This window comes from Amblyomma maculatum, chromosome 2 (assembly GCF_055883805.1).
Source record: "Amblyomma maculatum isolate TAMU_Amacu chromosome 2, ASM5588380v1, whole genome shotgun sequence".
Classification (NCBI taxonomy): domain Eukaryota; kingdom Metazoa; phylum Arthropoda; class Arachnida; order Ixodida; family Ixodidae; genus Amblyomma; species Amblyomma maculatum.
Genome location: NC_139345.1, coordinates 17336439 through 17359234, shown reverse-complemented (window position 1 = coordinate 17359234; position 22796 = coordinate 17336439). Strand labels below are relative to the sequence as shown.

General features: G+C 44.3%; 1 protein-coding gene across 1 annotated transcript in view; it reads right to left on the bottom strand.

The window, feature by feature from the left end:
• Nucleotides 1-3077: 3077 nt before the first annotated feature.
• Nucleotides 3078-22796, bottom strand: part of LOC146198062 (arylsulfatase B-like) — a 20462-nt gene continuing 743 nt past the window's right edge. The window contains exons 2-10 of the mRNA XM_084591844.1: nucleotides 21221-21329; nucleotides 20513-20672; nucleotides 19268-19380; nucleotides 15068-15178; nucleotides 13556-13681; nucleotides 11208-11334; nucleotides 6727-7020; nucleotides 5635-6071; nucleotides 3078-3212 (exon numbers count right to left, since the gene is read on the bottom strand). Coding sequence (XP_084447970.1) covers nucleotides 3078-3212; nucleotides 5635-6071; nucleotides 6727-7020; nucleotides 11208-11334; nucleotides 13556-13681; nucleotides 15068-15178; nucleotides 19268-19380; nucleotides 20513-20672; nucleotides 21221-21329 — 1612 coding nt within the window. The remainder of the gene's footprint in view (nucleotides 3213-5634; nucleotides 6072-6726; nucleotides 7021-11207; nucleotides 11335-13555; nucleotides 13682-15067; nucleotides 15179-19267; nucleotides 19381-20512; nucleotides 20673-21220; nucleotides 21330-22796) is intronic.

Here is a 22796-nt window from a genome sequence, read left to right as displayed (position 1 = left end):
GAAAACAAAAAGAAACATCGGTTCGTGAAGGCTCCAAATGAAAATTCTCGTGGTGGAGGCGGTAGTGAAGCATTTATTAACCATTAAATGGTTATAGAGAGGTGATTGGGTTAAGGGCTTATTAGCCTTTTCCCTCTTATCACTAAAATATATAGTTCAATAAAACAGAGAGTTGAGCCGGTTGGTACATACTGAAGAGAATACCAGTGCAGAGACGAGGGACAAAGAAGGAAGAAAACAATGGCGCCGACTATCAATTGAAGTTGATTACACAAACGCACGGGTAATATACTCCTTTCACAACTAGGAGCACATGTGTAACACCAAACGTCATACTGATATTTCAGTCCTTGGAGTGAACATACATTATTTCACAGTCATCTACCTTTACAGAAAGAGTGCTTACACACGAGTTATGGTTTTTGTGAATGTATGAAATGCTCCACTGATTTCTCTTGTTAGCTTATCTTAGTTTCTTAGTACTAGATGGAGCCACTATTGCGGGGCCCCATTGGTAAGCAGCGCAACACGCACCCGTGGAACCAAGGCATTTTGAACCTGGAGATTTCGACAGTCGTGCAGGGCCCCCTCTCAGTTCTCTCTGGTTGGATTCGGGTTGGGGAGAATATATAGGCTTTATTGGCACGCCCAGCTCATGTTGAAGGTGTCAGTCACCTCCTCAAAGTACTGGCGCGCGCCTTCAAAGGAAGTGTTGCAATGCTTAAGCACCGCCGGGCACAGTACAGTGCTGGTGAGAATTTTGATGAGGGGTCACTCATCAGTGCGGTCCAGTCTCTCACATCAGTAATCTCACAGTAATCGGTAGTGTCTTTGAATGTATGGGCCAGAGTGTGTGATTGAGAGTAGGCCTCCAAGTACACTGAGATAGCCTGGGGAGAGAGCGCGGGCGGCCTGATCGGCCTGTTCGTTTCCCTTGAGTCCCTGATGAGAGAGAAGGTGGGGGGAGGGGGGGAGGAGCAGGGCCCACCAAAATCAGGTTACGCGGAGTTGGGTCTACGCATCGGCAGCTAGATTGCAGTATGCGCCTAGCAACCGGGGAGCCCATACCCAGCCTATAGTTCGGGCAGGCCCCTCCCGAGACGATGATGATGGTTTTCGACTTCAGAATACTGAGTGCCAGAGTGATGGAAATCTCATCCGCGTTTGTTGTGCTGTCAGCTTCAAAGTGAGCCCCTTTATTTCTGTTTGTGTTCTGCACGACTATAGCCGCATAACTCCCCCTGTGGTGTGGGCCGGCAACGTCCACGTATTACACGTGTTGTTGTGAACACAATATCGCTATCGCTTCCGCGGGCGCCTGGCGAAGACCACTATAAGCAGTGCCGAAGGTTGAGCGAGTTGATGTAAGTTCATGATGAAAAAATAGCGCAAAACGTACACTAATCGCTTGTCTGTGTCGCCACTCCGTCCTTCGTGTACTTTTTGTGCTATTTTTTCATCATGGACGACCACTGTGGTCTTCTTTGAACATGTTGCAGGGAAGGGATGCAACCGGAGGGCGCGCCTCCAGTGCTGTTGCTCTCTCACCTTTTCCTCAGTGTAGTATTCATGTTTGATATGTACCTGGTTCAGAAGGCGGCGACCGGACGTGGTCTGTGTAAGGCGCGTGCACTGGTTGAGTAAATGGGCTTCTGGGAGCTCTCGGAAAATGTTCCCCACACCCAGGGTCAGAAGTCTCTGGTTGAACATGCTGACCGAGAGGTCCAGAGTTCGCTTGAGGACTTTCCAGTGGACGGCATCCAATTCGTCATCCTCGTGTTTTCACTGGCACAAGAAGGGGGCCGAGTAGAGAATTCTACTTGTTACGAAAGCATGGGAAAGCCGCAGTGCATCCTTGCTCCGTAATCCGCCCCGCTTGCTGGAGACCCGGTAGACGATACGCCCCACCTGGTCTCCCGGATCGTTCCAGAGAGGAGGCTGATGCGAATCTGAGTTCTGTCCCGAGAGGAGGGGTGTATGTGCTCAAATTCAGATTTAGCTCAGACGCACTGGATACCACAGTAGGTCGCGTAATCGCCGACTACGGTCGCAGCGGCTTGCAGGAGGTCTTCATGTCACCCTGGTTATCTTGCGTGACCCAGATTGTGATATCATCAGCGTAAAGAGGCGTGATGTATCACGGGAAGAGAAGGCAAATAACCATATCGCCAATTGCTGCTCGCGGACTGAAGCGGAGCAGCTGAAATTAGTGGTGTTGGGTCATGTCATGCCGAATTTGCGATTTTGTCCATCGTGGAAATCCACCCAGCTACGAAGGACTGGAAGCAGCCACTCTCCACCGCTACTCACTGCAGCGCGACGCTCTCTTAAATAAATATGCCACAATTTTCTATAAGGTGGAGGGGGTACTGAGAGGAGACATCTGTTTGCTGCGCGATGTCAGTGCACGTAAAAGAACCCCAGGTGATCGAAATTTCCAAAGCCCTCCACTACGATGTCCGTCAGCCTCAGTCGCTTTGCGACGTTAAACCCCATAAACCGAACCAAGACTAACAAAATTGTAATAATGCCGCATACAGCCTGATCATTTAATTGCTTGGAAGGAAAGGAAAAGCGCTGTAATTGTCACTTTTTCTGTGGATACCTGAGCCGTCCATAAGGGAAAAAGAGAAAGCTGGGATTAAAAGTTCAATGAGAGAAATAGGTGCAGTAGTGGAAGGCTATGGAGAAATTTCGACCACCTGTGGGTCTTTAACGTGCACTGACAACTGATATTCTAGTTGATTGTAGCTCAACCGACCAACGGGCACATAAGACCTGCGCTGAAATAAAAAACTTTGACGATGACGTCAAGAGGAGACATGATATTTCAGTCGAAAATTTATTCCTGCGCGTATTAAAGCGAGACGTTATAGATAAATGACCTTGATTCTAGCAACTTAGTGACAACCCATTTCAACTTTAGCAATCGTCATTTTCCGAGACGGCCTTGATTCTCATAGGCAAAACAATGACATGCCGTTGGACGAAGTCTGGCATGTTTTAGATCTCTTCACATTTCCTCGCAGTTATATGAAATACAGTCGGTTATCAGTGTTTTTATTGCTCAATACCCGCTAGGGGGATGCTAGCCAGGGCGCCCAGATTCCGTTGTGGTTCTCTGGAAAGCCTGCAGGGTCGACAGGTTTATTCCTTGGGGGTACGGCAGCCTCAAGGTAGAAATCAATGCGCTTCTTCAAAGCCGCCACAACCTGTCACAGAAACAGATCAAAAGTTAAACACCCTACATAATGCAACCGACGTTATTTGACTCGACTGTCACCATTCTCAACAGTTCGCGTCGAGTGGTGGGCTGAAATCAAATCTTGCAAATTCAGTTTGAGTATTTATGACCACGTGGAACACGTGCACCAAGTAGGCGATAATGATTCTAAAGGTAGAAGTTAAATTGCCAAAATTCGCCGCCCTCGTGCAAACATTCGCCAGCGAGAAGGGGTATAATTGCAGGAAATTTCGAAACAAAAGCTGTGCATGTACATGTCGTTTCAGCATAGATAAGAAAAGGTGCCTAAAGAAAACCGTGCTGAACTTTGACTTCTAAAACTGAAGAGCTGAGGTTTGTTTTAGTTTTTAATACCACGTAGATAAGTTAGGCGAAATGAAGTTAGTACATGGGTTCCTCTTGACGGAAGTTACGAGCGAAAGCCGAACACTAGACAAAAGAAAATAAACAATATAAGAAGACACACTTCACCACCAGGGCTGCACCTTGCATATCACCACCTGCTCGCACATATCAAAGTTTAATTTAGTGTTGTGGGAGTGCTTCAACAAGTCGTAAGGCAGAGCGCATTTTTGTGCGTGCTTTCTCTGTATAAGGGCAGGCTTGCGCAAAGCTGTAGATACCGCGTGAACAGCTGCGATTACTTTTTTTTAATATTAAAATGCACGTCGTAACGGTGGATGGAGAGGCGCTCCCTATGCATATCTCGTGGACAGCCACTGCACCGTCAGAAAACGCAGTTCTGTCAATCCTCGTGCATGCAGTTCTGTAAAACCACGTAGCCTGTTCAATTTTTCTCACAACTCTGTGTAGTTCCTTCATGGTTCTTTTCTGCACTTCTAAACTTCCGGAAAAACGCGCATTTCAACTTCAACTTTCAACGGTACAGTGCCCCGAAGTTCACGCTCGTCTGGCAATGCTTTAAACCAGGATTTTTGCTCTGAAGCATCTCAGAATACGAAGTATAAGCGAACAAACACCCGAAGGAAAAATTTTAAATTACTTGCGCGTGTCGGAAACAAAGACCAGACAAGTTTTTTACCGACTTAAACAGAAATATTTCCTTAAAGGCATAAAAAGAAAACACCTTAAAGGTATCACAACCGCAGGGATAAATTGCCAATGCCATTGGCGCTGGGAATACCTGAAGAGGGAGAAAAATAAACTCTAGAAGTCTAAGTAACACTCGGAGGCGAATTGTAGGTATACAAGCTCAAAAGCCAAGCACTAGCCGATTGCAGTTGGGACACATTCTTCCAGCGCACGCAAAAACACGGACAAAGAAGAGACGCGCGCGAACGGCGTTCATTTGTGTCTCTTTCTAACTTTGTCCGTGTTTTGGCGTGCGCTGGAAGAATGTCGAAGAATCTCTCCAAATTGTGTTAGAAACCAACTAGCCTAGCTTTATACGCTAGGGATCACTAGTAAAATAGTTTTTTTTTTTCATTTATAGCCTGTTTTAACACAGAAGCAACGGTGTTCGGGGCTGCTAATTGCATTCTTACCAGTCCTCTTAAGTACTTTATTTGTCACTATGTCTTAATACTAATAACCTGCGTTGCAGCGTTTGAAGTGCTGAGAAGCATTAAAGGGTGGGGTGGGATGGGGTGTGAGTAAGAGGACATGTACAGATTCTAACAGCAGGCGATGTGTTCAAGTATTGCCTATTGGTCATGCGTCCCTGAACTGTATACCCATGAGACGCTAGACGAAAGCTATGAGCGATAATTGACCGTTTTTCGCATTGCGCTGGCTCTCACCGGCAGCGATTAGTATACTGCGTTCATTCCTCCGCAACAGATTGGATAAAATAGAGGGGGAGAGGTCGGTAGCGTGGTTAGAACTGCAACTCAGCGACATCTACTGGTTCTCCCATTCCTACCGCTATAGCAAGACAACACATTGCCGATGTACAGCCTCGAGCTCGAGCCACGGAACGACCTTGAATATTCAGCTCAACATGCGACCAATATCATCGACAGGATAATGATGCGCCCGCCGCCGACTTAGAATTGAAAGCCGAGTGGTTATCTAGCTGCATGCCGCTGCAGTCGCGCTACGCAACAGTGATCGTTTTGTGCAACTTTTCTGGACTGCATCTAACAGTATGTCCATAACATGTTAATCTTTACAGAACATTCAATACAAGCGATTTCGAATACCATAGGTTTACATACTTTTTGGTCTTGATATACTGAAGGTTGTACGCCCACTCAGATATTACTATTATCGAAAACTGAACGTAATCTGCTTCTTTCTTTTGCCCTGTACTACGTACGCCATCAGCCTATGCGGGCTTTCGTTCCGCCGTTGGAAGGCAACTCGCAAATATTTCCTGACCCACTGAAATCTCAAGCCACCATCTATGGTGGCTCATAATACGCACTCACGTTCGGGTGTGAGCTGGCCAGATTGTTCAGCTCACAAGGGTCGCTGACAATATCGAAGAGGTAGACAGCGGTGCTCGGCGAAAAGTTTTCTGTGTTCCCTGCGCCACATGTCAGCGTAGATATCTTCCTCCAGTCCTTAGGCAGGTGCAAACAATCTGTACCGTACAGCTTCCTGAGTACTTCGGTTGCAGTGCACTGAGCAAGCAGTTCGTCCAAGTCCTGATGCCGTGAGCTGTCACCTGGCGCGGAGTAGCGCTGATTGTAGGCCCTCGTACCATCCAAGACAAGCTTGTAGCGGGAATTACGAAGTGCCGATGATTTCTGAAATACGTCGTCATGGTTGTAAAACACCTCTCTTCGAGGTGATCGGTGTCCGTGAGACAAATGCTGCCACATGTCGTGTCCGTCCAGCCCAACCAACTTCTTCGGGTTGCCTCCTGAAAGCGCATATTGAGTTATATCAAAATAACGGCTTGAGGGGATAGTTAGGGCTGCATCGTATTCAGATATATCTGAATACGATGAGTTATATCACTTGTAACTTTCGTCTATACATGTTTAATATCAGCATCAGCACTCTACTGCCGACATATCTAATATCGCACTAGTCATCTTGTAAGCTTGCACAGGCAGAAGACGCATATGTGCTCTAACCTGTTCCTCTGCTGCGCTTTCGCAGATCTAACTCGAGAAATTAAGCAGCATCATGGTGTTTCTTCTTTTACAGCAAAGCTGCAGCCGGAAGGCATTTTACTAGTATGCATCCTTTAACACTTCAGTAAAGCAATCATTTCGTTAACAAAAAGCGTATCTAATTTCTATCCTTCTTTCTGAACCTAGACGTCCACGTTTACCATCTTGTCATCATAAGAACATCCTGTACCCCTTAGTAGGGACAATCACAATTAGGACATTCAGATACACTCTCTATGCACTACCTTCCCCGTGTCAGAAATCATCAAGTAGATGCACGTGCACTACTCCAGACACACTATTAAAATATATTCTCTTCCCTCGTGATTTCACATTTCATTAGCCCTCAGCAAGTCCATGTCAAAGTGGAAACTGTTGCACGATAAACTGAGCACAAACCGGCAATTGAATAAAACGTGGGCACCCAGTCCGTGATGTGCATCAACTCATTGGACACCGCTTGCTTCCGATTTAGCAGGGGACTCCATATGAAGGCGGCTGCCCTCGTGCCTCCTTCCCAAACCGTAGTCTTCGCCCCTCGTAGCGGCCAATTGATGCCGCGGTTTTTATTGGGACCCCATACGGCGCCGCCATTGTCGCTGCTGAAGACGATGACGCTGTTCTCCAGCATGCCGGCTTCGCCCAAGGCCTGGAACACTTCGCCCACTGATTGGTCCAGAGCGTCTACCATTCCTGCAGCCAAGAGGTCCTTTAATGTAAAACACAGGTATCTCCATACGTGCGAATAACCCTTTACACGCCCTGTACAAAGAAATTATGGAGAAGGTCGGTACAAAAAAGGAGGAAGATATTCAAACAAGAGAAAATATGGGGAACAAAAAGAGCATTCAGGCGAGTAGGAGGAGGAGGAGGAGGACTAAGTGAACCGCAACACCTAGACGCGTTTCGTCTATATTTATAAACCGAACTGTTAAAATAGTCCCTTTTATATCATTTATCTTCTTGCGCTATGTGAGGTATCCGCTAAACTGCTGTAAACTATAGCCACATAGCGTTGATTGCATTTTGCGTTTCATCAGCAGCTGTGTTTGCGTCCGCCTGTCGTGTACCTGCAATCACTGCATTGTATCCTTCTGTATCACGAACCAACAAGCCAGCCCCTGCCTATTACCGCGGTCATTTGGCCATATGTGAATTTACATTCGCCTTACGTGTTTAGATGCACCGGATATAAATAAAACCATTAATATTCAAAGAAGCATTTACTGAGCCTCAGTAAAATCAGTAGGACATAGTTAAAATAAAAGTGGCCTCGTCTGTAAAAAAAAAAAAAAAAAAGGAGTTGATCATGACGAAAAATTGCACACCTTTTCGCTCCTCAAGTCGTATGGAGTAATCGCTTCTGGGGAGAGCACCCGCAATGTTCCTGAATTATGACGAGGCCGATGATGTTCTCGAGTTTATTGCATATCTGAGACTCAGGAGAGATATGAGAATTGAAAAAAAAAAACGATTCAAGCTGCAGACGAGTGCCGACAAAATATTGAGACAAGCCTAAACCAGACAAGACTTTGCTAGCTCGTTGATTGGTTGATTGATTGATTGATTGATTGATTGATTGATTGATTGATTGATTGATTGATTGATTGATTGATTGATTGATTGATTGATTGATTGATTGATTGATTGAAAACTTTATTGCCACCAATATCGGAGGTTCCCCTACTCCCCCAGTCAGGTACGCAGACCTGAATAAGGGGCTGGGACTCCGCAACTAGAGCTGCGCGATAATACACTGATTCTTCTCTGCCTCAGCCGCCAGGCGAATTACTTCTTTTTGGGTCTCAAGGTTTCCGCTTTGTAGAAGGGAGTCCCAAGCTTCCGTGTCTTGAATGTTGGCCATTGCCCCAGGCGAAATGTGGCTTTACCAGATTATGTGGTATAGTGTACCTCTCTGTCCGCAGTGCTTAGTTTTAGTGTTGTCTGCCCCTTACTATTAAATGGTGCAGCCATACTGGGTTTGGGTAATATCCGGCCTGTAGTCTGTGAAGATTTTCAGCTTCATTGTTTAGCTGTTCATGTGAAGCAGAGAATGTTTTTATTTTGAGTTAGTAGTATTTACAGATCTCGTGGTAGGTTTTTAACCACTCCTCGGTTTCTAGGTTGTCGACTTTCTCGACGTTCGTCCAGTAGTAGATATCTTGGGCGAGCGCGTGAGCGGCTTCGTTTCTAGACACCGATTCGTGGCCTGGGGTCCATTATATTGTGATCCTCCGCGAGATCTGGCTGGAATCGAGAATTTTTTTAGCCGCGGCCGATACTCTCCCTTTTGTCAAGTTCCAAATGGCTGTTTCGCTGTCGCTTATTCTCACTTTAGCTTTCGCGCCGGCGTAGGCTAACGCAATTGCTACCTCTGGGTCGGGTCAAGGTTGCTCACCTCCTTTTCGATGGCTTTGGCTCTGTCTTTTCTTCTCTCTTTGTTGTGAATGGAGCTCATGTTTCTTGGCGTGGGTAGCATTTACAGGTTGGTTCTGCAGTTTTGGCTCAGGGGTCCGTCCCTCTGTTGTGCTGGAGCCCAACCCGTTCTAGAATTTTCCTTCCCGTCTCGGATTGCCTGAGTCTCTCCATTTGTGCTATTCTTGTGGCTTCCATTATTTCCTCTCATGTGTTGTGTACCCCAATTCCCAGCATTCTGGGAATTCATAGATCACCACGCTTAATAGGCTTTCCGCTCTGTACACTAGAATATCTACATGATTCGAACCTGGCTTAGCAACATATCATAACAGATTTCACTTGCATAACCGGGCATACGGCGGGCTAAGTCGCAACCATAATGCTTTTCTGAGACTAAATCTTGGCGTTGTTGCTTGCCTTTACTTACTGAAGGGGCCGAATGGAGGAAATTTGTAATTTGCAGGAAAGCCGCACGAAGTTAGCGTTTTTAATAGCCAAGAACGGCAGTGACCTGTCTGCGACTGTCCGGTTCAGCTTAAAAGTAGCTTCAAAAAAAAAAAAAAAAAAAAATTTCCTGCCCCCTAAACATTAGTGACACAATTTCCACGTACCATGGTAGATACGCATATTTTTCAGCTGCACCTATCTCCATGAAGGAAACAAAACTTACTGAGGTGCACTCGTCTACTTATAGATTATAGATTATGGATTCGCATTATGGATTAGCCTCGCACTATCCTACCGGACCTATAGGCCACACTCGGCCTGATGGCGTATGTGTACATATAAGGCGTATTTATTTAAGTTAAATTAAGGAGCGGTGCAAATGAACCTCGTGACGGTGACGTGTTCACTGCACAGAGCGAGAATGAGTTGCAGTTGGAACTTGTTGAACAACAAGTTGATGAAGGCCACGATGTTCACAGCACAACGCTGGAGAGTACTGTAGTTTTACACGAGGCCTGATTGGCTGCGCAGATCATATAGGGAGATAGTATAGTATAGATAGTACAGTATAGCGGAGATAATATATAGCGTTCTCGTGACCGCGCCAGGGAAGCTTATCTGTTGGCTCGGACGTGGCTCAAAATCTAGTCGCGGCAATGTTTTTTTCTGTACTGAACGTTTGTAAGGACACACTCTGTCCACAATTTTTCCCACACCGCTTACGAGAAAAGAAATAATTTCGTATTAAAACCAATGCAGGTGATGTGCTATTGAAACAGCACTCCCGTAATGAGAAAGTGTTTTTCGACCTGTCAGCATACATGGCAAAATTACTTTTCAAAAGGAATTAAATTACATTAATAATTACTTTGCTGAAAATTACAGAAAAGTAATTAAATTACGTTACTCATTACTACTCCCAAAAAGTAATGAAATTACATTACAATTACTTATACTGATTAATTCAATCACTTTTAAATTACTTTATAGTTTCCATCCATGCAAAAACTAAGTAAAGCTAGTGAACAAAACAACTTGTTCTCCAGACGCGAAGCACACACATTCTTTCGTCTTCCCGCCAAATTCCGTCCCAGAGACCTATTCCTTTCCTCTTTCCTACAGCACTTGCCATTACCAGAACAAGACAACTGCAAAAAAAAAAAAATAAAAAAAAGCAGAAGCAGGGTCGAACGGTCGTTATATGACCGGCAAACGCAGCTTCTTGCTGGCCTGTCTCCGCCATTTCAAGGGCCCGAAGAAGCTAGCTTATTTATTGCTTCCGCAGTCCCAAGAATCGACGTCGGCACCTTGTACTCGCTGCTCAGTAATGCTCAAGCCACGGCGACTCACGCCATGGAGCCTTCCACCTATCTCTCCACACTCCAATCCTCCCTCGCCCCGTGGTGACGAGTAACCAGGCACCGCTGTGCCCTAGTCGACGCAACAGGGAGTGCCACTGCGCCGCGCTCCCAGCTAGTTTTCAACTCCAGCCTTCTTGCACCATCTGCCCCTTCGGAATTCCCTTGACGCCTTGTATCCTGCTGCTTGGAGAATGGTTGTCTTGGGATAGCCGCACTAAGTGACCCTGCTACACACGAGGTCTCAGACGCAAAATTCTGCACAATTCTGTCTCCTTTTGCCAATCCGTTACGCTGGCTTCGTCTTGCCGTACGTCGTTCCTGCCTTCCTGCTTTCGCGGCACTACTTTGTTGTCTATTGAAGGAGTAGTGGCGCACTTTAGTAAAAGTAATTTCGAAAGGAATTAATTACCTTTGCTGCGAAATTACTACCAAAAAGTAATTCATTACATTACTACATTACCGAACCGAAAAAGTAATTCATTACATTACAAATTACCGCAAAAAGTAATTAAATTACAGTAATTTCATTACTGTAATTCAATTACTGCCATGTCTGCCTGTCAGTAACGCATCCGCCAAGCAAATGAGAAAGTGACTGAATGACTCCCAAGTTCGCATGAACCTCGCATCTATGCGCACGTCGACCGTACTTGCCGGCGTAAATGGTTCTGTTCTGCTCCCCAATGAAAAAAAATTTGTCGACGTTCTCCTGCGGAGCCTGGAATGTCTCTTTGCCGGTTGAAGAGTGCGGGGCCTGGTAGCTCATCACAAGGAAGAGGGGCTGCAAGAGCAGAAAGAAAAATTAAAGAGCACTGGAGAATCTGCATTGGCGTAATGCGAAAGAATGAACGCTACTGTTGGTGGCTTCTGGTTGCTTCTAGTTGCCTAATTCACTTCTTGTTCACCAATTTTAGTCTTTGGTACTTTTAAATTGCGCCCCAATCCCATCCTATGTCCTTTTTCGGCTCTACTTCAGGTTGCGTGACGTCACATTCTTGACGTCACCTTAACTGACTGATTTAATTAACTATTTTAGTAGTTGACATATTCAAACGTGGCGCCAAGTCATTAGCTAATAAAACCATTTTCGCCTTCATATTTACATTTCTGCCTCTAAATAATTACCTAATTAACTTATTGGCCTAATTATTTTTCGGACACATAACGTCACCCACTATGGATTGACACCACTCATTAACCGCTACCACTTCTCAATTACTCACAACTGCCGCGGACAACTTTTACATTTTTGCCTGTAAATAATTACTTAATTCACTTTTTATTGGCCTAATTATTTTCTGATACAATATTACGTAACCCTTATCGACTGACACTCTTCATTAACCTCTACCCCTGCTCAATTACTCACAACTGCTGCGGACACGATTTTGCTGTCGCGGTCGGCGGACAGAAATCTGTGAACAATGCGAAGTAATGCTTTCGAATTAAAATTTTGCGACATGTTCACACCGTTTTAAATTGAAGCGATCGTAGGTTCAGCTGGTACCATTATTAGGGGAAAAGAGATATGGTTAGCGAGCCCTGCAATATTATTAATTTATGGTGAACGTGGCTGTAACTTTCATTTCTATTTTTCCGTATTGCCAATGACAAAGCACGCAGAGCTAAGAGGGCGAAGGATTTTCGTAGTCGGCCGATCCTTTCCTGCGCAAACGGGCTCTTTGGTAGAGACACCGGCAAATTCAAACCGTCAGACTTGTTACGCGGTTAACTCATTCACAGATTCACGTTTCAAATGCGTATGCAGCGAGAATTTTCGACAGAGAAACATAATATATACATCAGAATGTAATTTAAACTGAAAAAAGGTGCTTTTCTAAAGCGGTTGGGATTATTTTTTCACCGAAGTGATTGTAATTTTGCCCCAATACAGTGGCTTTACATTTCCCAGGCAACACAGACTGCCATCCTGGCGTCGCATTGTATTTTCTGGTTCCGGATGGCCACTAGAACACGGCGAGCCTTCGAGGAAGGCTTTTCTTCGGTCGTTTTGATGCTATTGAAACGGATGAATGACATTCGCTGGAAAAAATATATTTGTGCTAAATGATCTCCTACATCGAATGGCGACCAATTTCTTCCTGTAAACGACAAGTGTAGCCTCCCAAATAACAATTCGTGCTTCCCCAGCCGCAGTTTTCAGAAAGAAATAAAAATGTTTGCGGTTTGTTTCTTCGGAAAAGATCAGTAGCAACAAGCATAGTTGTGTCATTTGGTCCTGAAAGCCAAAGTTGTGTATATTCTTCTGCGACCCCTTGTGACGATTTCCTGGTGACAATGTACTGATTTTCTTTTGTGAAATGAGCTTCGTCGGAAAGCAATAATAAACTTATAAATGTTACATTATTCTAAAAGCAGCAGCAATAATGATAAGGGCCCACGAAAAGCTATTTACTAAACTAGAAAACGAGCACAATTAATAGATATTCCATCAATCTTCCCCCCAACACAAAGTATCTCAAACTAGCTTCGTTAGCACTGAACCCATCAGTGATCAGAAATGACGCTCCTCCTCTCTCTTCTCAATCAGTTCACGCCAGCGTACAAAAAAAAAAAAAAAAGAAAGAAAGGAAAGTCATGACAGCGCCTTTTTTGTGTGCACCCAAAGGGCAGTTTTCATGCACACCGTGTATCTTCGAAATCGGCCGTCGATAGCGAGCTAAATATTTTATTTTTGGTCTGTTCTAGCTTTAAATGTTCCATTTCTAGTCAAACAACCATGCTTGTTGTTAAAATTTCTGGATCTGTGGACACAGACTCCTTTCAGTTTTGTCGAAGCGTCGCTTTATAAACTCGACGGTGCATTTAGCGTTGCTAATTTTATTGCGGCCACGAGATATATACAAACCTTTACTATATAACAGTAGCAAAAGGCTCATCGACGTCACCTCGGGGCTAGCAAGTATTAAAGACCGTTTTCAGACGTATGGCAAGCCCGTTCTTTTAAAAACATGGCCTCTTTTATAGCTCATGTTGCATACCTTCGACTTGTTGTGGTTTTCGATGATGTACTGAGCTCTTTGCGTGTACAGTGTGGTCGAGTATATTCCGCTGTCCGACCAATATGGATCCTCGTTAAGCCAGAAGTCGTGACCTGTATGGTTTTGCTGAAAAAACGAATTCAATGTGTTTACAGGAAAACAGAACCAAGCCTTACAATCATACTGTGGAGGCGGAAGGAGTTGAATTATTATACTTGGAGCTGCTGCATCAAATAGTTATCAAAAGGGTCACCAGATTGTTACCTAAATAGCATTTAAAAACCTTTTGACATGCAGTCCTATGCTGCAAGATGTCAGCATGGAGCAAATGCTTCCTGTAAAAGCGTAAACTTAATTCTAGTGCAACCTCGGCTGCAATTCAGCAATTAGGCAGTTATAGCACCGTGTAGCGTGCACATCAGTTTCCAAATGCGAAGCTGTGAAGTCTGGCTCGCATGAGGCATTTCAAAAAATCGCCCCATGTTAAATGCGAGTGGCCGTGACCCCGAGTTTGCAGTGCCGTGCCCTCAGCTCCCGCGCTTTATATTAAGCGGGTATTGGCTTGCGATGAACGTTACACTTAGGCCATGCTTTGCGGCACATGCGCTCATGCCTCATCGGCGATATTTTTAGAGCACCGTGGTTCGTGGTTAACACTACAACCAAGTCATACAAAGCACTGTGGTGTCGTCTAGTAAGAATAGCTCAAAGCACTTAATCAGCCATGCGAAGGCAGTGTTCCGTTCTTCTAAAGGTGCACTGGAAAGAACGGAAAGTGTTGTAAAATGTTTCGAACACTTTCAAGAAAACACAAACACAGGACATATGCAGATAAAATTTTTGTGAGACGCGGTCGCATGTTGTGCTGCGCTGATATGTGAAGAATTCTTCGCTGATTGTCGCTTAGCCTCCTTTGCGTGATTTTTAAGCGAAACTGAAATTATAAATCTTTGTATAATTAATGTCGCCAGCTCAAGTCTTACAATATGAGGCAAGAGACTTCCATTTCCATTATGATATCATGGCATAGTTCACGGAGTTGTCAATATATTTAGAAGTTATAGAACAGCGCAGGGGATTTTCCAGTATTCGCACTTTCTCTACCTTGCTTTTCTTCTTGTGTACAAGAAAGTGAAGAAGATGGCCGCATTAAGTCCAGAAAACCGAAGAAGGGTTGAGGGGGAGCCTCTGTCCGCATGCTAATGCTTCGACAAGAGTCACCCCCGACGAAGACAGACGAGAAGTCCGTCGTCAAAGCGTTGCCTTCGCTGATTGATGCTATTATTTGATTATTTGATTCTTTTCTCCATGCCTCATAGACATTGAAACCGCTCTTAGATTATCCAGCCACTACAACCGGCTGCCAAGGTTTAATTTCTACGTCATGAATAATTCTTTCCTGAAAACGTAGTTGGAATTTTGTGGTATCATGCGCATAGCTGTAAAGATGCACCCTCCCCCCCCCCCCAAAAAAAAAAAAACGAATATTATACATATCAATTTGTTACATACAGCAGTCAGGTTGTGGCTATAGTAGTCTTGCTCTCCGTAGTGGTATCCATAAAAGCTGTCGAAGCCCCGGTAAAGCGGTGTGACACTCTTTGTATACGAGCCCAGATGCCACTGTTGGAACGAATTGAAAGGTACTGCCTTGATAAATAGAACATTTTTCACCCCCTTACATGTTGAGGAAAAGATATACATACTTTTCATCCGTTTGAATGACAAAGAAATGACATAATAGCCCACAGACAGAGTGTCCCAGGAAAATGCAACCAAGGTTTTAACAAATATGGTCTTTCCAAACCCCAGTGAGACCGAGAGAAAGCCGCCTATCCTAGTCTCTTGTATTGTTTCTCTCGCCAAAGTTCATTAATGAGTACAGGGTAATTATACTACGTTTATATCTATAAATTGACCTGATAAAGCAGTGTCAATGTAAAAGCTGTACATAACCTCGTAAACAGCGAGCTGCGTTGTTTCCATCAAGCTGTCATACACACAAAGTGCTTCTTTTCACAGACCGTAGACGATAACTCCCACAGTAAAAAAATGCCGACAATTATATAACTTTCTAACGCGAAATTTGAGCGCAGCTCATTAGCTGTTTCATCTTTTCGATATATTGAGGCGAAAATTTCGATCAAGACCCGTATGTACAATTACAGAAAACGTTTTTTTTTTTTAATTTTTCACACGTATTCCTTCAAGAAACACACTACTGACAGTTCTTGGTTGTCAGGAAGGAAGCTTTGTGGTCGGAAAAATGAAGAGAGCAATTAAGTTATCGGGAGGTTGCGGGAGGCAGCGCGTGGGCCCTTAGAAACGTTGCGCGACAAACAGATAGCAGCGACTGACTGATGCCGCTGACGCCGCTAGCGAGGGAAGGGAACGTGACTCTGCGTTTCGGCTTGGGATGCACGCACCGTGATCCGCCTATAGCGAGCCGGCGTTTCGTTAACCGGAGAGCACCCTTGCCACCACGCAGGAAAAGCGGATAGGGGGGTATAAGCAGCGGCAAACGGGGGAGCGCGTGCAGCAATCAGATAACACGCGCGGTCGGCGCCGCGCAGGAAGAGGGGCTGAGCTAGGGGACTGAAAGGGGGCGGAGCTGGTTACGAGGTCGACGCCGACGCTGACGCCGACACGAAACCCGGGAACGGGTGCCGAAGAGCTGCGCTCTAAAAAAATAAGTAAAAGAAACTTCCACATTGCAGCGGCACTAATTCACAGTCTTGTGACATAACGAAAATGCTTTTGTCGCGAACGCTATCTCTAATGAAGCTTTATACGCACACTGGGCGTGTGATTTAAGCTAGCAGCTGATCACGCGACCGCATTCTTTGAAGGTCAATAAGCTACGTAAGTAGTTGCTTTATAGAAGAAATGCAGTTGATTAGCCGCTTTTCGACATCATTCATAGATGTGCACTGACACGTTTTTCTGAAGTCAGTAAATAAATACTTAGCTAATAAGGTTGTACTAAATAATGCCCTTTGTCGAGCGAAGGAATACTGCAAACGAGGGTAGCTGACTTTCAACTGCTCTCAGTTGATGCAGGGCGCCTAGTAGTTTTCAAATCTAGGTTAGATTTACCTGGGCCAAATTATTTGCGCGCGCGCGCACGCATGTGTGTGTGTGTGTGTGTGTGTGTGTGTGTGTGTGTGTGTGTGTGTGTGTGTGTGTGTGTGTGTGTGTGTGTGTGTGTGTGTGTGTGTGTGTGTGTGTGTGTGTGTGTGTGTGTGTGTGTGTGTGTGTGTGTGTGTGTGTGTGTGTGTGTGTGTGTGTGTGTGTGTGTGTGTGTGTGTGTGTGTGTGTGTGTGTGTGTGTGTGTGTGTGTGTGTGTGTGTGTGTGTGTGTACGCGTGCGCGCGCGCGTGTGCGTGTGAAGGTTCATTTGGAGTTGGTTGCAAATATGTTTCAGAGGACGCGAGAACTGCTTTCTTTGGAAAAGGGGATTTCAAGCGGTGTCCTATATATATATATATATATATATATATATATATATATATAATAATGTTTCACATCAAGAAGTATTTACTACAGCAAAGAGACATGCTTTCAAGGTACACTGTGGATAATACTGCAAAGCATAACGTGCACGAAAACGTGAATTATATGTAATTTAATAAAGTGAGGAAATTCGAGGCTCACAGTACTTGCATATTGAATGAAAGAAAAAATACCAGGCGTAAGTTAAATGACGCACAGTGCCATGGAGAAACAGAATCTTATTTTACCACTTTTAGAACACGTCACTGAACGGAGTAGTACGGAAACCAGTCATGTCAATGCTGATATTTGAAGTTAGTCACAAATGATTTTACTACCATAAGCAAGTAAGCTTCCGTACGGTTTGTTTTGGCATAGCCTTAACTTGGCGGATTAAGAATTAATATCTGACTTCGCGGTCATAACGCAATAGAAATCCAGATTCCAATGTAATACTATTTATTTGATAAAACAAATGGCCTGGAAAGTTGACGTACTTAGAATGTTAGTTATAATGGCACTGTGAGCCTCGATCGTTATTGTTAAACTGCCGTATAAAAGATGTCGCATGCTGCCTGATATATAAGTACTGAAGCTTACGGGAGGAACATTGAAGTAGTTATATTAAATTTGCATTGCCACATGTGAAGTTACATTTAATCTTTATATGGTAGCGGGAAGCGGTGCTGGAAGCTGCCGAGGACGCTAACATCTGTGGACAAATTTTACAGTGAAATTTACTACATGGTGTATAGAAAAGAAAAAAAATCTGGATGATTAGCTCTGGAAAACTCAAAAGTACCGCGATTTATTATTGCGTCGGAATACAGCTCGTGGTGGTTCTGGGAAGATGATTTTAGGCGCTCTCTTTGCATAAGGATATTCTGGGGTCTTCTTGCAATACTTATTAGGTTAGGGAGAGACACTCAATAAGTGTAAACTAAATTAGGTTGTTATTTCAAGATGAATTTTCCGTTCCACATGACAGCCACTCAGGATAAAGTGCACCTCCTCGTTTCACTACGTTGCCACATAAGTTTGCTCGACGCGTCGAAGGAATGGTCGTCAATTGGAATACGTGAATAGCACGTGCAGTTTCGGTCAAAGGTCATGAAGCCAAAAGATGTTTATCTCAGTCGCAAAATAGACTCGTCACGCCATTAGTAAACACCGAAGGGCGTTTAAAATGCTAGGAAATTATCTCTTATTGCAACATGAAACTTTCTCTTAGCATTTATTAGCCCTCTAGTCTTACATGGCCCCGTGACGGCAACATTTTGCGACTGCACGGAAGCCCCTTGCTTTAAGGACTTTTGATCAAGACTCTATACTTACGAAGTAGTTATCCGCTGAGTGTGATGGCGATGCTCACTTGTCCGCGCATTGTGAAAGTTTTGCATGTGAACCTTTCCTTCTCAACATTTATTGTTAGTTACTGCGTTAATGACTTCTGCCAATCAATTTGCTGAAAACCTCTACGAATACTATCCACTTAATGCGAATATCTATACGAAAAATTTCTAACACTTTCTACCAACTCAGCAGTGAGGGCAAGGACATTACATCCACTGCGCTTCCCCTTCAGCCTGGACGCGGCTCGGCTGGTAAGGCGGGCAATCCACGTGTGCCTTCTGGTGGTGCTAACGTTAACACGTTTCCTCATAGGCACCGAGTATGTACAATGTCGTCCGTAGTTAGTGTGAACAAGCGAGCGCATGGCTACTTTCCTGCGAGTAAATTGCGTCCGACCCTGCTGCGTTTAGAAGTTAAGTGGCAGACCATGCCAAACACCGCCGCCGGGTCCATCTGCGCTTACGAAACTTTCATTCGATGCGAGTACATGTCGGACGCAATGGCACTTCGAAAAGACCGATAGTCTAGTCTTGTGGCCGCCCCAGAGCACATCCTCTACAAGCGGATGGAAGAGCTTTGCTCCAAAAGGAATTCGGCCTCAGTGCTATAACGCTGCTTTCAAGTCATTCGCCACTTTAAGAAAACTGTTCCGACATCAATATTCCCATCAATTTATATTGATCCTTGCTCTGCATTGAAAATCTCACATTTTTGCTTTGGTAGTAACTTCTGCAGTTTCCAATAAATGTGTGCTACACCACAAGAGGGCAACTAGCTGTACAACCTTCACACACATCGTTGAAAGAGCGGGACCAGCTGTTGCGTCCGAAGAGCAAAAATATAGGTTGTGCGCTTAATGTGTTCCCACCTTTCCAACGAGGTGAGGCTCGTAGCCAAATTCCTTTAGATACTGAGGCAAAATCCGTACGTTTGTGGGCAGTCCCCATGGTTCTGCTCCCTCAATCGGGACGCCTTGCATGCCTAAAAGACGAAGACCAATGACGGAAAAATAAAGTGAATGCATGGAAGCGGATAATGGTTGCTTAATTGCCCTAAAATTGCTTTTTGTTTACATGTACATGAGCCGATCATGAGAAAGTAGATTATTAAAACATTGCTGCCTAGCTAGGTGACCGTCTATATACTTATAGCTCTCCGCCTTGCCGAGACTTGTTGATGGAAGCCAAGACAAACTCCTAGTCTATAAATAACGGTCTATATATATTTTTAGAATACCTGTGTTCTTACACTGAATAGGTTATTTTCACTGAAAGTGGACTGTCCATGAACTGCAGGAGTCAAACAAAGCACAAATATATATGGCCACTGCACATCGTTTTTGCGGTTTCAAAATATGTTTTAACTTGTAACTTGAAATGAAGTAGTCATTTTTGTCCCTGACGTCACGCGCTTTTAAATACACTGACTCAAAATAACAGTTCCATTTTCAAGTCCCAATTTTCTCGCCCCTAAGTATGTGTTTGCTTGTGAGCAAATATCGCCAAAGGAGCGGAGAAGCCAAAAGTCTATTTTTCTGCGAATGTTCTTGGATGATGTTGCCCCACCTGTGTCCCCTTTTGGAAACACCTGGTGTTCAGATCTTGCGCAACTAGCGCGCTTAGCGGCACTAGTCCGCCAAACAACGAATCGGAACACACGATCTTCATTCAAACCTCTTACATGCCGACACACATACCTAACCCTTTAGGGCTAAACTACCGCCGGTAATGTTAACGCCGCACAGAAGCATAAATAATAAGTAGGCAATCTAATAACTGAAAATAATGTTGACTGCCCTTATCAATCACTGGCTTGTAAGCTGCTGCGTCAAAATATATATTTTATTTTTATTTTTTAGAGCGCAGCGCTCTCTCTCTCTCTCTTTCTCGCTCTCTCTTTCTCTATCTCTTTCTCTATTTCGCTTTGTGAAAAAAAGAAAGAATAACAACCTGTGCTCAAATTTTGCATCAGGAATGCCGTAATTGTTCTCTGAATTTTTAATCAACTGTATTACAGGTTCATTGTATCGCCACTGGAAGTCCTTCCGTCATCATGGTCGGACATGTGCCTCTTGTTCGCTGTAACTATTAGTATGGTCGTAATAAGACACCACCTGTGCGTATCGGGTACATCCCCGTCATCAAAGCTGCTCTTGAAGGAGTGCAGTATGGCTGGGCGTAGTAACTGTTGAGTATGATGCCGTCCGCAGCCATGGCGTCCAAATTAGGTGTCGGGATCTGAGGACAGCCGTGGAAACTTACATCGTCCCATCCCTGCAGCAAAGGGTTCAGATGACGTTGAACGAAAATGACTATTAACTTGATCATGACGCATTTGTTGGCTGTTATTCTCATTACTTGCCTAATTATTCACAGAACTTGTTTGACCATAGGCAGACCATCAGAGCTAACCGTCCTCATAATATAGTGCTATTTACAGAGAGAATTACGTACCGGCATAAACTGGTCGTCCAGCATGAATTGCTCTAAAAAAAAAGTTATTTAAGGGGAAAAATCATTTTTTTTTAATATGTGGGTCTATTTCTGCAAAATAATCTAGCTGCATTTTGCTTAAACGATTCATGTGGCTCCCAGCCTTTAATATGTCGAATCTATTGGAACTTATCCGCAAGGCTATCTGCCTTTATGAATTTCCCTGAAAAAAAAAAAATATGCTTAAGAGTGCACCTGTAATCTATATTTCAGGCAATGAAAAGAGTGATAATCTGATGAATTCTCGTAAGGGCTCCTAAGTTTTACGAAAAGTAAATATTCGCGCTTTGATAAGTAGTTGCACTCTTTACTGCATAGAATTCACTCACCAGGTCATCGGCAAGAAAGAATACAATGTGCGGGCTCTCTTCGAAACACTGAACCGGCACTGGAGCGAACAACAGAAACGCCAGAACGAATACGCCGGTTTTCGTGGCCCTGAAAATGGAGAGAGAACTGAAGGTATCACCTCAATATTTATTGTTACTCGAAAATATTCACATTCTTCCCGTTCTACAGCTTTAATGTTGGACGTTTTTGTTCACGCATCAATATCCCTGGAATCTTACGCCCTGAGACGCAATGTTTAAGGCCCATAAAGCTAGATAACGAATGCAGTCATTATGGACTATAAGCTGGCTACAATAAAGCAATGCTGTTGGTAACACGAAAAATTTCAGAAGCAGTCCCCGCTTATACTTACCTTTTGTGCTCACAAGAGGCTATCCTTTCCGGAAACATCAGCAAACAGGCTGAGGGAAATTGCTTCATTCTTGCAGTCTCTTTCACTGGCACCATGACATTGGGTTTCCCGCTTGAATATTTGTTTTCCTGTAGCCGACTACGTCCATTTAAACCGCTGAAAAGTTGATGCAGCAGCGCTTCAGACACATGTATGTAGACTTTTCGTGGCAGTGCTTTAAATCAGGTTAAGGGCACTTGAACCATGCGAGAGGAAATATATACAAGAAAAATGCTTATATGAGACACGAAACCCAGCAGCTAAATGGTAGAAAGCGGATGAAGTACCTACTGACAAAGCGATTAAAAGTGTGGGTAGCTACACTGTCGCACTGGTAAATGAGAATATTAGAGGATTACCATAAAAGAATAAAGCGAGTGATTGTGGGTGTGGGCACCTATGCGCTGCTAATGGAACCACATTCACAACCGCTTCTCAAATCATTAAAATACGTGCGATATTGTGAAGCGGTTATGGAGTAATGCTGTTGTTTTTCCTGGACTATTCAATACACCTAATCGATTGTTGCCTGCAAGGTAAAACGAAAAAAGAAGGAGGGAGTCATCCAGCTCTCTTAGGTCTCACCCGCAGTGCGAAAAAGTCGAATGTGTACCAGCGCGAACAGTACTTAGTGTATACATTAGTTATGATAAAACCGATTGTAATAAATTTCACAGAGTAACTGTATTCGAACCAGAATACGAAAACATGGCAAACCTAGTACACATGTATTATCCATTACTGGCGTATCCTGTCGGAAGATTATAGCTCGGGGCTTGCGGAAAGCATTCCTGTATGTATCTCTCGGCATCTTTCAAAGCAAGAAGAAAAACAACCCGCAAGGAGGTGAAATAAGTTACTTGTGGTTCTTATTACTGCCCTCCACAAAACAAAACACAACAATGACACTTCGAAATAGTGTAATTTAAACAGGGGCTGGTCCGGGTGCGGTGGTGGTGGTGGTGAGAGACATTTATTGGCTCAAAAAAGCATTCACAGGGAGGTATGGTTGGACCAGCCCTTAAGAGGCCAGTCCTCACAAGTACTAGGTGGGGCCCTTCGTACGGGACTCCAGTGGCGTCGGCCGCTGCCCGGGCGCGCTCAACCAAGGCCTTTTGGGCCTGTAGGTCAGAGCATCCGAGCAGGGTCGCCTCCCAGTCCTC